The sequence below is a fragment of the Phaethon lepturus genome, unplaced genomic scaffold (genome assembly GCF_000687285.1).
Source record: "Phaethon lepturus isolate BGI_N335 unplaced genomic scaffold, ASM68728v1 scaffold47489, whole genome shotgun sequence".
NCBI classification, from domain to species: Eukaryota; Metazoa; Chordata; class Aves; order Phaethontiformes; family Phaethontidae; genus Phaethon; species Phaethon lepturus.
This window is the reverse complement of record NW_010564964.1, coordinates 278-14,864: the sequence shown is the minus strand read 5'-3', so window position 1 is coordinate 14,864 and position 14,587 is coordinate 278. Positions and strand designations below refer to the sequence as shown.

General features: G+C 36.7%; 2 protein-coding genes across 2 annotated transcripts; one reads left to right on the top strand and one right to left on the bottom strand.

The window, feature by feature from the left end:
* Positions 1-1,635: 1,635 nt before the first annotated feature.
* On the top strand, positions 1,636-5,635 carry RAB9A (RAB9A, member RAS oncogene family). The gene is made up of 2 exons (XM_010295034.1): positions 1,636-1,671; positions 4,558-5,635. The coding sequence occupies exon 2, from the start codon at positions 4,592-4,594 to the stop codon at positions 5,195-5,197; it is 606 nt and encodes a 201-aa protein (XP_010293336.1). The 5' UTR covers positions 1,636-1,671; positions 4,558-4,591; the 3' UTR covers positions 5,198-5,635.
* A 4,268-nt stretch (positions 5,636-9,903) lies between these two features.
* On the bottom strand, positions 9,904-14,268 carry TRAPPC2 (trafficking protein particle complex 2). The gene is made up of 4 exons (XM_010295032.1): positions 14,158-14,268; positions 11,933-12,077; positions 11,069-11,154; positions 9,904-10,416 (listed from the first exon to the last, which is right to left on the bottom strand). Exons 1-4 carry the CDS (start codon positions 14,248-14,250, stop codon positions 10,318-10,320), a joined length of 423 nt encoding a protein of 140 aa, XP_010293334.1. The 5' UTR covers positions 14,251-14,268; the 3' UTR covers positions 9,904-10,317.
* Between the last annotated feature and the right edge of the window lie 319 nt (positions 14,269-14,587).

Below are 14,587 nucleotides of genomic sequence, written 5' to 3'. Positions count from 1 at the left end.
TGTTAATGTCTGATACCTGTGGTTTAAGAAAATAAGATGGCTTTGCAAAGAAAATCGTGAATAGGCTTCAGAGCTGAAATGGATGTGTTGTATGTGTGTAAAGTTGAGAATAGATAGGAAGTTATGAAACATGGTGTTATTGTTATGCTAGTTATGGAACTGCTAATTCTGCTTGTCAGTAACTTTGAGAGAATGTTTTTTCTTAAATCTTTTTTAAAGATAGCCCCTTTTTTTTTAAGAAGCCATGGCTGAAAGTGTATTGGGTTGTAAATAAATGTGATTAGGTGGAACAAACCTTACCTTGCCTTACCTTGGATATTTTTTTCCCTTCTCCAAGTCAAATGGGTGTTCTTTAACTACTTTATGTGGTACACTGTCCTTTAACTAACTTCAGGGAAACCTTTGGGTATAGATTTCATATAGCCGTTCATCAGTGACCACAGACTGAAAATGGTGGTTGAAGTAAATTTTCTTGCCTGTTTCCAAGTTAGAAAGCAGGTACGAGTGGAGAAACGATAGTTTGGAAATTTGAAGTGTCCCTTACCTTCATGAATACAGAGGGAATTCAGTGGTGCTGTTGCAACAGATCCAGTTTTTGGTGTCTTCTATTTAAAAAGGGGTGAGTGGAGATAAGATTTCAGTTGCTGTGTTTGGTGTTTCTTTTTTTTAATAGTGTGCTGCTCTGCTTGGTATCAGTATGGTAAAAGTGAAATGATAAATTGGTCCACCTGACTCTGTTTGCGTAATAGTTTATGTGGGGTTGTAGCTTGCTGACATCATAGATACCATGCAATTACCATGTTGGCTAACACTATTTTTCCATAGGCAAAACTTGAGTTCAGCACCTTAATCTATTAAATGATTTTTATAGAGAGGAAAAAAAAAAGAGAAATTCCTAAATTAAATTTGCATGTTGCTGGCCTGATTTTCTAGACCAAGAATCTTGCTTTTCTTTGAGTGCTGCTTTAGTACCAAAGTGTTAAAAGAGGTAATTGCACTCAAAATAAAAAGGCAGCTAATGAAGCTGACAGTCGTGGAATTAAGAAAATATAGATGGATAGATTGTACACGGCAGTAGTGTTTCTCTAAGCTTTATGGGGCTGGGAATCAAAGATTTTGTAATGCACACTAATTTTTTTTTCTGAAGTTGCTTGCCATGTTGGTTTTAGTCTTGCCAGCAAATGTTTGGGTTGTTAATGGAAACGTTTGACTTGTAATTCAGTTCACTGTTTAAAAGGGAGATTCTGGGAGGTGATAAATTGCTTTTTGTATTGCAGTATATGATCATGTTAGAAACGGTATTCAGTAGAAACTGTTCTCTGCTTTTAACAGGAATATTGAAGTCAGTGGTCTTGAGTCCTTACAAGTTGGTGGAGGCAATTCAGAAGTGGTTATCAAAATGGACCAGAGTGGGGCTTATTTACTCAGAATTTCTTTGAACATTGAAATGATAGAGGAACATGAGGGGAAAATACTCTCCTTACAGACTCCTCTGAGTACTAGGTTGAGATTAATTGTGCAGCACAGTAAGAAATAACTGGAACATAGTTATGTGTAATTCTGTGGTGTCTTAAGTTTCTGATGTTGTTTAAAACAATCAGATGCACATTGGAAATTAAGTTTTTGTTTTGTTTTCAGATGCTGAATGATGATTTAAACTGAACAATTAAGGTAATAAATCTTTAGAAATATGATATCAGATGTTGACTGTTTCTTCCCAAAACATTGTAAAAAAGCACAATATACAGATAAATTCGAAGTATGTAACCCGAGAAATAACATTAATTCTCCAAGTGTCTTAAGGATTTTATTGTTATTTTATTTGTTCAGAGTGTTAAGGCTTCATAACTTAGAAAAAGAAATTACAAAAATTTAGCTATTTACAATTCTTATTTAAAGATATGTAACTGGAAAAAATGCAGCAGCCTCCTGTGCTGAGAACATCTTGGTTCTGCAGATACTCTAAACCACATAATCAGTGGGGCTGCAGATCAGTCCCTTATAGAGTCAAAAAACCTAATTGTATAAAGTCTTTTCTGTTTCCAAACAAAAACTGTTTCTCAATGCCTTCAAACCTGCTTCTCTGCTGCTTCAGATCCAGCTTGTAAACGTGTATTTAAAAGACTGAACGTATATCCCATTTATTTTGGATTAAAAACTTAAACTGAAGCATGACAGCTGCTACTGTGGAAGCTGAATGTCCTGAAAAGTGACATTGCCTGCAACATCACATTGAGATATGTGCTTATCAGCCCTGGGAAGACTGTTTCTGTAGCCTTTGTGTAGAAGGACCAGTTTGGTTCTAGTTGAAAAGACACTTTAATGGTTTGTGACTGGTCTATAATTGTCTGCCCAGTAAAAGTACTTTGATGGTCATCAGTCTCCTAGACCTCACTGTAATGGCCCATGTCACTGAAACTGTGCAAATTAACTTCTTGGGTTCTGGATGCACAAAAGTACTAAATACTGTTAACAGATTTTTTTACTTGTATTTTGTTTAAAATGTGGCTTCCTGGACTATTTCATGATAATAACGGCAGTTCTTCAAACTATAGAAGCTAAAGAAACAAGTGCATAGTACCAATCAGAACTACAAGTCAGTTATTTATTCACATTATGTCTTTTAGGGAACTTGTGATTTCAGTGGGACAGAAAAAATAAATTGTAACTTGTTCCCAATGCTGAAGTGGAAGAACGGAAGAACATTCAGTACCTTCTGTCTCATGAATGCTTTATTTATTGAGATGTTCCTATGTAACTGCATAGCTCAGATAACTTATTTGTTAATCAACAGTAGGAATTAGGGAGACAAATGAAGACACTGGACCATTTTAAAGATTTCAGCATGAACCTGGAAGTAGTCCACTGACTCTAATAAGGCTTTTCACATACATAAAAATGTATGTGATCCTATCCTGAGCCATAGCAATTATCCCATAGCTCTCTGAAAGGTAAATGAACAGTCCACTTGTAGCTCTTAAGCAGTTTTAACATTGTTGGGATGCAAACCTGTACAAAATTAAGGATTTATAAACATTGTTTTTAATTATGCAGTATGACTAAATAAAATTACTTGCCCTGAACAGATTTTTAATGGAAGAAGACACTGTTCCTTAATATTTTGAAATTTTTGTGTTGAGGCTTCAGCTGCTCTCAAACTAAAGTGTTTCTTCTCTCTTACTGTAGATTGTGTCTAACAAACAAACATTCAAAGACGGAAAGTTAGAGATGAAAAAATTCCTGAAATTTCTCACTTCTAATGTAGGCCTTGATTCTAAGGCAGCAGAGTCATATGACTGTCATGCCAGCTTGTATCAGGTATTAATTCCATAACCATACTCTGTGGGTGATGTATATGCCAGTAATGCTAATTACAACTAGCAAGACCGCATTCCTTCCTTCAGAGAAGGAGACAGACTAGGCAACTTATGACCCGTTTCCATTTTAAATAGACGCTGTTTTCAGAGGAGCCTGTTTTGGCTGAATTACTTTGATCCCTTTTAGTATTGGGCAGGTATAGGAACAGCAATTCTCCTCATACAGAAACTTAAGTTTGGGCTCTTTAAAATGAAACTTTACCCCCAAGCAATTAAAACATTTTCTTACAGTATTAGATGACACTACTGTAATGAGGGCAAAGCTTGGGCTGGTACAAAACACTAATGAGTGAACTACTTTAGTGTTAAAATTTTTTTCTTTTTCAAAGTGTGACAGTAAAAAAAGCTTCATTGGTGTCACTAATTCACCATGCCTGTGCTGGCAGCCAGACTATTTGCTCGCACTTCCAGGCTTTTTGACAGTTTTACCATGGGAGGTTGACACCTACTAACTGAACTGTCAGCGTAGACTTGGCCTCGGTATTTGGCATCTTGAGTACTGTTGGAAGGAGCAACAGTGAATTTGCTTTTGTAGTAGTTGTAATGCTATTCAATTTATCACAACGATTCTGCAAGGAGTAAACTGTAAAAAATTGAATGTTTGTGTTCCGATACTTAGTCACTTTAAAATAAAATTTTTTGCATTTGTTCTATAGGTAACTGTGCTTCCTCTGAGTTGATTTAAAATTCCTTGTCCGGTCGCAATTTTGGGTGAAGTGCAGCAGTTATTCCAGTATAACAGATAGTGTCCTGCTTTATTCCTAAAGCTTCCTCTTCACTTCTGCATGTTAAAAAATAACTTCGCTGATGAAGTACGGCGCTGAAGTGACTAGTTAAAGGCCTGTGCTCTATAAAAATCTATAAAATGAATCACTGCACTTGTTGAATGGGATGTGATAGCCGTTCTGCACAGATGTTGAAGGGTTTGGGGATTTTAAGTGTTTTCAGTGACAGAGCAGTAATTCGTGCAGCACACTGCTTCGACTGCCATAGAAAGTGCAGTCTGTGAAAGATACACCTTTTAAACACGTAGTATTCTTGAGTGGGTATTCTCACTATGAGCATCTACATATCACCTATTTAGCATTGTCCTGCTTTTTGGACTTTTACACACACAAGTATCTAGAAAGTGTTAAAGTTTCTGCTCACAACTCTTCAATGGTTTTCTTAATCTTTGCAGGTCTAGGAAACCAGGAGGATCTATTCCTGTAACAATGGCAGCAAAATCATCACTCCTTAAAGTAATACTGCTAGGAGATGGTGGAGTTGGGAAGAGTTCCCTTATGAACAGATATGTCACCAACAAGTTTGATGCACAGCTGTTTCATACAATAGGCGTGGAATTCTTAAATAAAGAGTTGGAAGTTGATGGACATTTTGTTACAATGCAGATATGGGACACGGCAGGTCAGGAACGTTTCAGGAGCTTGCGGACTCCTTTCTATAGAGGTTCTGACTGTTGCCTGCTAACCTTCAGCGTGGACGACTCTCAAAGCTTCCAAAACTTAAGCAACTGGAAGAAAGAATTCATTTATTATGCAGATGTCAAGGAGCCTGAAAGTTTTCCATTTGTAATACTGGGTAACAAAGTTGATATCGATGAAAGGCAAGTGTCTACAGAAGAAGCTCAAGACTGGTGCAGGAATAATGGCAACCATCCATATTTTGAAACCAGTGCAAAAGATGCCACTAATGTTGCAGCAGCCTTTGAAGAAGCGGTTAGAAGAGTTCTAGCCTCTGAAGATAGATCAGACCACTTTATTCAAACAGATACAGTAAACCTTCATCGGAAACCGAAACCCAGTTCATCTTGTTGTTGACTTAAAGATTTTTTTCGCCAAATTACTTTTGATTAGCTTGCTCTATAAAAGGATGGGGAAGGTGTAGTAGATAAAGTAACAAAAAATGGGTTTTGCTCTAATATTAAAATTGTAATATTCTGCTGCTTTCTAGGGGGAGCAAAAGAAAAATTTCTATTCATGAGTGACCCATTATTGAATTAGTAACACTTTCTGTTTAGGAAGGTGTCAAGTAAAACCATTAATATAAGAATGTAATTTGCCAACTTTATTCAAATGATAAATACTTTGAATATAATTAAAACTTGAAAGTTCTAGAAGCACTACTTTTGAGAAACTGTTCTGGAATTCAGGCACAAAGATACTTTTGTATGTGTATATTTTTATGAAATCATTCCATTTTTGTTTTCCTAGATGTCAGTTTCTTAATGCTAGATATTAAACTTCAGTCTCACTACATTCCTTTTGCTGTGAGTGGTACTTTATCTTGTGTTTATTATAAGTTAATATAAATAACCTTCAGGTTTTCTCTAATTGTCTAATCTTGCTATAATTTGTGTAGGTTTTTTTAGCAGGAAATTAATTTCCTACATATTTAATGCCCTTTTTCCTTTCATTTACTATTCTAATGCTGTATTAATTTTTCCAGCAGTTTACTGCAAGATACTGCTGATTTTTTTTAAGTTAACACGTCTCTGCCTTAAGTCTTATTGCAGCATGTTTCTGATAAGTACCTGAAGTATAACCATTTTTAGTTATGAAAAAGAGATGCTTTATTCAGTCAGCTTTAATAGCACTTCAAGGGATCCACATTATGACAAATTTGTAAGAGAACTTTTAGTATACAGCCTTAAAGTTCCAAACTTCTTGTTCCTGTTAACCTGAGCTGTGAATGTGTTTACCAATAATCTCTGCACTGTGAAACTAAGGCTTGGCAATACGTAGAGAACTCAGGAAGCTCTTGACTTAGTCGATTGTGACAGCTTTCAGCCCTAATACAAGTAAATATCTGCAGCTAGTGTTTGAGCTGAATTTGATCCTTATTTAATTTACTATTTTAGGGTATGGACTTGTACATTTAAGACAATGTCTTTTGTATTACTGTACTCGTTACCTGATGATGAACAGCACCAGATTCTGTATTTAATGGACCGTCTTTCTGCAGTAATGCAGATGAAACCACAGAAGGTGTATGTGAGGTTCTTCATTGCTGTTAAATGGTAGAATACTTGTATAGAAGTTGTTGAAAGTTGGCTCTCGGAGTACCCAGTGTCCTTGTAGTAGCAAACTTGATAGCGTGCCATTGCTTCAGTGTGTAATCTAACAGGCAAGCGCCTACATACATTGTGGACTTCAAAGGAGTCTATAGGACAGGCCATGTTATTCACAAAGCTACACAGACTCTGCTTTCTGTACAGCAACTTTTGTGCTCCAATAGAAAAGCCTTTCTTGAGAGTACAGTAACAGCAAGAGTTTTCTCTTAATGTTATCTATTCACTCTGTACCAGGTGTAATTATTTGGAAGTAAAGCTTGCAAAACAAACCCTTCTTTGTTGCTCTTAATACACTTCTCTGAATGTATTGTATTCTTGCCTGAACCTGTCCAGGACAACTTTACTCCATAGGTCTGCTGCTTCTGCTTAAAAGTGACATCTCTCTACTTTTTGGACATTCTAAGTCTTAATTCATTCTTGCAGTCCTGCATATACAGCAACAGAACTGTGTGTTAAGCTTCAGTCACCGAACAGCTGAATATAGGTTGAGCTGCTATTTTGTTATGTTTAATTGCTAGTCAATGAATGAAAAGACCTGTGAAGAAAGAAAATCTTAGCTAAATTTCTCTCAATCTTAAACTGAGAGCGCAAAAAGTTTTAAAAACTAAGATTGCTTGCATTGGGGACTACGAAGCTAGTGACAGGAAACTGTAGTAAATCTAATACCTTACTAATTAAAGCTTTCTTTAATGTACATTTTAGCAGGGGTTAAGGTTGAAACAAAACAGGAGATGAAGTTATTGTGACTAGAGTACTATAGATATAATTCAAATAAGATTGCTAAAGGAAACAATTAAGGATGAGAACTGTTGTGGTCCTTCTTGTGCCAGAGAGTCCATCTGTTTTCCCTTCTGTCCCTTTTTCATAGAAATTCATGGTTACCGAGCCTCTATCTGAGAAGTAGGTTTAATAAAGTTAAATAAAACTTAATACAATGGAAGTGTATTACTTGTGCCCTGGGAGCTGCTGTACTGCAACTCTACACTCATCACAAAAGTGGCTAGTAAAGATAAAGAGGGGCTTTATATGCTATAGTAAATAAGACAGTATAAAAATTATGTTGAGGTCAGGATTTGGGCTGAGAGGGAGATTATCAAGTACTTGAAAGAAGCAGAAGTCCTATGACAAGTACAAAAAAATCATGTTTAGTAACAACTGCATTTCTTTGAAAGCTTAGTATCTATCACTCAATATGGAGGCAAGGTAGGCATGTGTGGCTTATGTTTCAATTCACTGATCCATTTCAATTATTAATGTACCTCAAGTATGAGAGGGTCCTGTTAGCAAGAGTTCTGTAGAGTGACAGAGCATACCGTGTGGTATACATGCAAAGTTCCAGATGTCCTTTAAAATGAGGAACAAAAATACTGTCACAGCAAACTGGTGGGATTGATGCATATCAGAACAGATAGCAAAATGGGGAGGGGCAGAAGTAACTATAGCTAGGACAGCCAACAGCTGATGTTACAGCTCCTGCCATCTCATACTGCAACAGACTTCATATGAATTCTTACTCCTAAACCTCTGAGAATGCATGAACTTGCAAAGGAGGCCTCTCTTCTGCCTTGTCCATTGACCTTCACATTGCTAGAAACATTCGTTGTCTGATGCGTGCTAGAACTGCATCTGTCAGAACTAGAGCACATTTGTGACTATAGTTGATCACAACAGAACTTTCACCTGTCACTTCCAGATAGCACTCTTTCAGCTTATTGTAAAAAGTCACAAAACAAAGCATAAGCAAGTGTTCCTCCATACACAGTGAGGTCACAGCTACCTAGCCAAGGTCCTTCAGAATTCTGTCATGAGCCAACTCTATAATGATTAATGTAATGAGTTAGCACATAATGCTCCCTTTCTTGTGGCCAGTAACAGTCTGTTTTCATAAAGTCTAGATGTACCTATGAGAGTGCATTTCCCATTTAAAATTCCTATATTCAGAAGAAAAGGGGAAAGATGTATGGAGACCATAAGAACAGGCACCTTCAGAGATCAGGCAAGAAGTAAAAAGCTTTCATTTTACATAACGTCCTACTGTGTGCTGGCAGAAAAGAATACAATTATCAAAAAACACAGTTTCTAAAAGTGGTGGAAACTCTTAGCACTAATTCTTTACCTTTGCCAAAATTTTTCTTACTGCTACATACATGATTATTTAGCATAAATATTTCCTCAGTGAATCTTAACTCAGTATTTTTCCAACCATCATGCTACTGGGGAGGAGGAAGAAAACAGCATAACAGCTCCAACTTAATGGCTCCTTATGATATGAATGAGAATGCTTTACCTCAAGTGTTTCTGTTGCTTTCATGTATAAAGCAAAAAAAACCCAAACAAAAACCCAAAACCCTCAGTTGATTTACATAAGATTACATGACATTATCCAAATGCTGTACAATGCAGCTTTTATGAAATAATACTACAAAAACCAAGTATTCCCATCTTCACTTGCCGCCCTGCCGATAAAGGCAGCTTTACCACGATCATCTAGTTTTCTTCTAAATCATTTCAAGTATACTCAAACAGGCATCCATGCTGCATCATTCCGTATTTTATTTAAGGTAAATATTGCAACCTTTATATCATGTTCTTTTTCTTGTCGAGTATTTTACAGTCACAGTTTAGCAGTAAGTGTAAATTACAAAGAATGACTGACTATATATTAAAAGCACATATACATGTGGTCCCTTTAATTATACAGACTATGCAAAATGTACTACTTCCTAGACCAGCATACCACTTCCTTTGGAAATTACTTTTCAGAAATTTAAAAAAAAATGTGCAAAAAGGTAGCTTATACAGATTTGCTTCAAAAGGAAACAGACTACTTAAAAGATTGTGAAACCAATCAAAATATTAGGTACATATATGCCAAATGACCCATTCAAAATTTAATATTTTGGAATGATGGTAAGTTTTCCAAAAGGGTACCTCACCACATTTTCCAATGGAATAGTAGCCAGACAGGCCAAATAACGCCTTTCTGAAACCTCAACAAATAGAGTTTCATGGTTCAAAGATACTAGTCTAAATATATTAAAACAAAAAATAAAAAATTCAGCACTTGCAGAGAAAATGGAAAGAAGTGGGTTTAAACATGTAAATTTAGGGTTTTTTTTCCCCCCCATGTGTTAACTAGAATTAAAGTCAGGGCAGACACAGCTGTTCTGGTCTACTTTATTAATTCATTTCATTCATGCAACACTGCAGCTAAACATGTATTGCGCTAACCATCTGGTAAACTTCCAATTTTAAGCTTTAAAACTGTAAGTTTTTTTCTCAAAACTTCCTGAAATACTGAAGACAAAGCTTTGCTGATACATGCTCTTTTCTTTTTATTTAGCACTTTATAATACATACAGTATTAATATAGACCTGATTTAATACCACAAAGAGTAAAGTTAGTCTGCAGAGTTCTCTAGCAAAGGACTGTTAAGTAGAAAGGCTTATAAGAAAATTAACCACTTAGGCCAAACAGTCAAGAATTCCCTTTTACTCATATTAAATCACATGACTAGAGATGTCTTTTGTGTTTAGATCTGATTTCCTCCCACCCTGTGTAAGAGGCTTACATTTTGCATATGCATTGACACCCACATGTCTCAGTTTGTACCCAGTCAGCCCCTGACATTTTTAAACTTAGTTTTCATAACACGTAAAAGGAAACTACTTAAGATACACATTAAACAGAGAAGCTTGGCTGTTCTTATCCGTACCAGAAACAAAAAACCTCCCACCTTCTTCAGGAGCCAATTTGTCCCGCTTTAGAAAGATGGATATCAAACATGCCAAGAACTAGCCAGAAGAACCACAGTTCAAATTATCAGGAAAGTATGGAAAAAGCACTCACTCAGGAAAGTTAGTTATTCAGCTTAAAAGGTGTTTCTTCCCAAGGAACTGTACTTTCCTTTCAAAGGCACTGGATCGAATAGGAGAATTGAGTTCATAAAATGGATTCATTGCAAACTGAGGAAAGAAGGAAAAAATGATCAATAAGCACAAATGTCCAGCCCTGGAAAAATGTTACTTCTAATGGCAACTACTATTAGCTTTCAGCCTATTTAGTGCCACTTTAGAGCACGCAGCTCCTAAACAGTCACTTTCTTTAGAGGCCCTGGCATTCTCCCCATGTATGTGCACAGCCATCCCCTAGTGGCAGCTCCTCAGAACAAATCCATCGTGGCACTAGTGGGAACTTCTGTTTTAGAAATGAGCACTGGTGGAGTCCCCGCAGGAGGCCAAGATGGCGATTCTTCCAATGACAGCTTGCGGCGGGCCCACGTAGTGGAAGCACCGCCAGGTTGCGAGACCACGGGCTACTTCTGTAGAACAATCCTTTGCTTTCATTATCACCATTAATGACACAATACTGCTCAAAATCACTGGATTAAAATGAAAACAAATTCTGAAAGATAACAACTTACAATAACTTATAAAAATCTATTCTTTTAATGGAAAATACATGTTTATGTCACACGTGGCTAATGTGGAAAGCACGGGTGCTTCTCCACTTACACAGGCCCCCAGGAGAAAACATGCTAATACTGGCATGCCTGAGGATGCACAGCAGAACACACTTAAAAGTAATGCAGTGAGACCATACGAAGCGGGTTCTTACCTTTATATACAAGTCATATACGTCATTAAAGAAGTTCTTAATTCCATCTTCTTGCCTTACATCATGAAGCATTATAAATCTCATATGTAAAGCAATTAAGGAAAATTTAACTTTTACAAAGAAGAGAGACATTGAACATATCCCGAGATAAGCACTTACACCTAATTCTGCATATGCTTAAAATGTTTAGCTGTACATGAATTAGCAGTGAGTATGGGAGGAAGCATTAAAAGAAGTAACTGGAGCAGTGAAATTTAGAATGCATTACCTTTGTATTTTGAAATTCCCCTATTTGTAAATAAAAATAATCACCTCTCTTATTCAAGGTTATTCTTCTTAAAGCTAGAAAAATTCTGAATGTGGACAACACTCTCAGCACCTTTGCCATACACCCCTGAAGTTGAAACATGACATTCAATGTTACTTCCTATGTGTAACAAAAGTTTCACAACAAACACACCTCTGTACTCTCTTGACTCTGGATGAAGCCTTGACACCACATTTTCAAAATGGGTGTGATTGACACCAAGCATATTTATCCCTGCTCCTCCTCTCTAGCACTATCAAAGGGACGGGAACAGAGAATCATACAAGCTTGCTCAAACCCTCTCATATTATTCCCCTCTCATTCCTCTTTCCTCTACTTCATGTGAGCTCCAATTTTATTAGGCTATTCCAGCTCCTCCAAAAGGAAAAATTCGTCTTTCCAATTGGTCCCGACTTTCACCAACTGCTGTGCCTCCCAGCTTACTTCATCCTGAAGCTGGTGACTCTCTCTAGCAATAACAGTGGTGAATAGCCAGAGAAGTCTGTTCCAAACTCATTTAATCTGACTTAACCCTTTCTGAGAAGAGGGAAGGATATGTCCAGCTGTGACAAAAGCAGAAACAAACCATTCGTTAAACTTGTCCACAGTCTTCAGATACATGTTGTTAGAAAGCCACATGTTCTCATCTACTAGGTCAAGTGCAGCATGGGCAATGAACTGGTTGAGATGGCGATGATCATCCTATATGTATTTCCAGAAGACAAAGGATTAGTAATTCAGGGAAAGGAGTGAAATATAAACAGTAATTTGACCAAGATGCTAAGCAATTAGTGCTCAAGTTATGTAAAGTTATATGTACTTTTATTTTATGACACATATGTGCCATCCTGTAATTAAATGAAACTAGTATGTATTGTCACGATACTTGGTTTCAAGGGAGAAAAAAGGTCATAATAAAAAGATCATCACAAAAACAGTCTTGAGAGCAGCAAAACCAATGAAGCCTATATTTATAGCTCAGAAATTAATTCAAGCGTGAATTCTTTTGTTTACCAATGGGTAATCTCCCACTGCAACCTTATTCCACAACACAGGTCCTGACAAAATTCTTTTTCTCTGCTTTCCAGTCACCTGTTTTTGTGAAATTTACAGTAAGTTAGCATTTTTAGGACCATAATGTCTCTCTCAAATTTGGCAGAAACTGAACAACAGGTTACAATGTGTAAAGGTAGGGGGACAGATGGGGAAACCAGAGGAATACGTAAGACAGATATGCTGATAACATTCTCAGCTAAAGATTCTGTTTTTTTCAGGTTATTTGTCTAGAAACGTAGGATTTTTTAATTGTTTGGGGGCTTTTCTTTTTCGTAAGAGCCTAGTGCAGGAAAACATCCTGCAACTGGTATAAAATATATGCTTGCAGACGTAAAGTACACTTCTTCCTATAATAAACACAAACGATCTTCCGAGAGTAATCACAGCATTTGGCCCTAACACTACAAGAGTCAGTGTGTGGGGGAAGAGCCATTTACTTTGTATACGAACTGGAACACTGCAGGACATCTGCCACAAAGACTAAACTATACTGTTAGCTTCTATTAGACCAGAAACATAAGTAGTCTTGCACTGTTCCTCATAATATAGGGATGCTATTAATGCCACTCTCACACCTCTCAGTGCACCATGTTTTTCCCCCAAATCAAGTTTGGCTCAGGGCATTAACAGCTTTGCCAGTTCCGTTGAACCACATTGAGGAAGAGAGTAAGTAGTGAAGTTTAAGGGGCAAAAGCTTGTGCTGATTCACCACGTACATTATGCAAACCACTTACTTCAGGTGGCTGTGCATCTGCACTGAATTCACTCTTAAATGGCATGTCTCAGAAACAGACGTGATAGTTGCCAAAATATATCAATGTCTACTAGTTCTCCTTCAGTGCACATCAAGTTTAGATTTGCTCTTAGGAGAAAATTTAGTATTTCAACCTCAGTCAGACAAGGAGCCTACCCCAGGCAAGTTAATTCCATTAGCAGAATGTAGAAAATTAATTTTTCCACCATCTGACACATCCTCACACTCATCAAATCTACTCTGACTAGTCTTATTTCTGAATTTTTTTGTGGGATACTAGTTCAAAATACAGATGATATCATACTCTCCCAATCAGTGACAGCATATACTTCCATTTTTGGACACACAGGTCCACACACTTCTATTCTGAACTCTGTTTTTTCTTTTATGTAGTATCACAATGGATAGATTTATTCTTTTCCCACTTGAAACATTACTTATTGAGTAGTTTTACATTTCGCACGTTCTCAAACCCATATTTGTCAGTACAAGTTTCAAATCTTTCTTACTTAAAAGCAAGCATGACTATTGAATATAATTGAAAAATAAGACTTCTTTAGAACATAAAAATAAAGGACTGACTACAGCTTTAAAATTTATGTTCCTTACTTTACCTATTACTGTATACAGATGCCTTAAAATAGAGAATGACAGTACATAGCATTAGATAATGAACAGTTATTATAAAAGCTCTACACAGTAGGAGCAATATATGTGTCACCATACAGCATCAAACATTTAAGGAAACCATGTTTTATGAAGAACTAGTATGATCTGGTAAAGAATCTGTAAGAGACTCAAGAACTCCAGAGTTCTACTCCCTATGACAAAGTTTCTGTGAAAAAAGAAAACAGCGGGTACTAGTATCACTTTTAAAAACATGCTGGTCATGCTTCTAAAACTGTAAAATTATTGAAGAAAATGCACCATAATTACATCATAGGAGTATTAAAAGGGGGGAAAAAAACACACCTTGGACTCTACTTTTCCAGGAGGCAGAAATTCCATTTCAAATATGGGATTATCATGATGACCAACTATCACAAAGTAGAAACTTCCAGACATTCTTCAATACAGTGTTCCTTACAAAAAAAGATAGACACGCTTTACTGATGAGTCTACATAAAAACTCTTTAGTCGTCTGAAAATGCTCCTAAAAAATCAGCCAACATGCTTTGTATTCGTATTCACCACAGGCTGAAGAGGGCTAAACACTTTCTTAGGTATGCACATTTATATTTAAATAGGGGGAAAATACCCTTAGAAAGTAGAACATCTCCTGGAAGAGAACCTAGTTATTACTACCTAAAAACTCTTACTCTACAACTGACTGATGATTTAACCTCAGACAGCCCTCCCAGTGCCCTGGACGGTAAGGATCCCATGAAGTAACGTGGTGTAC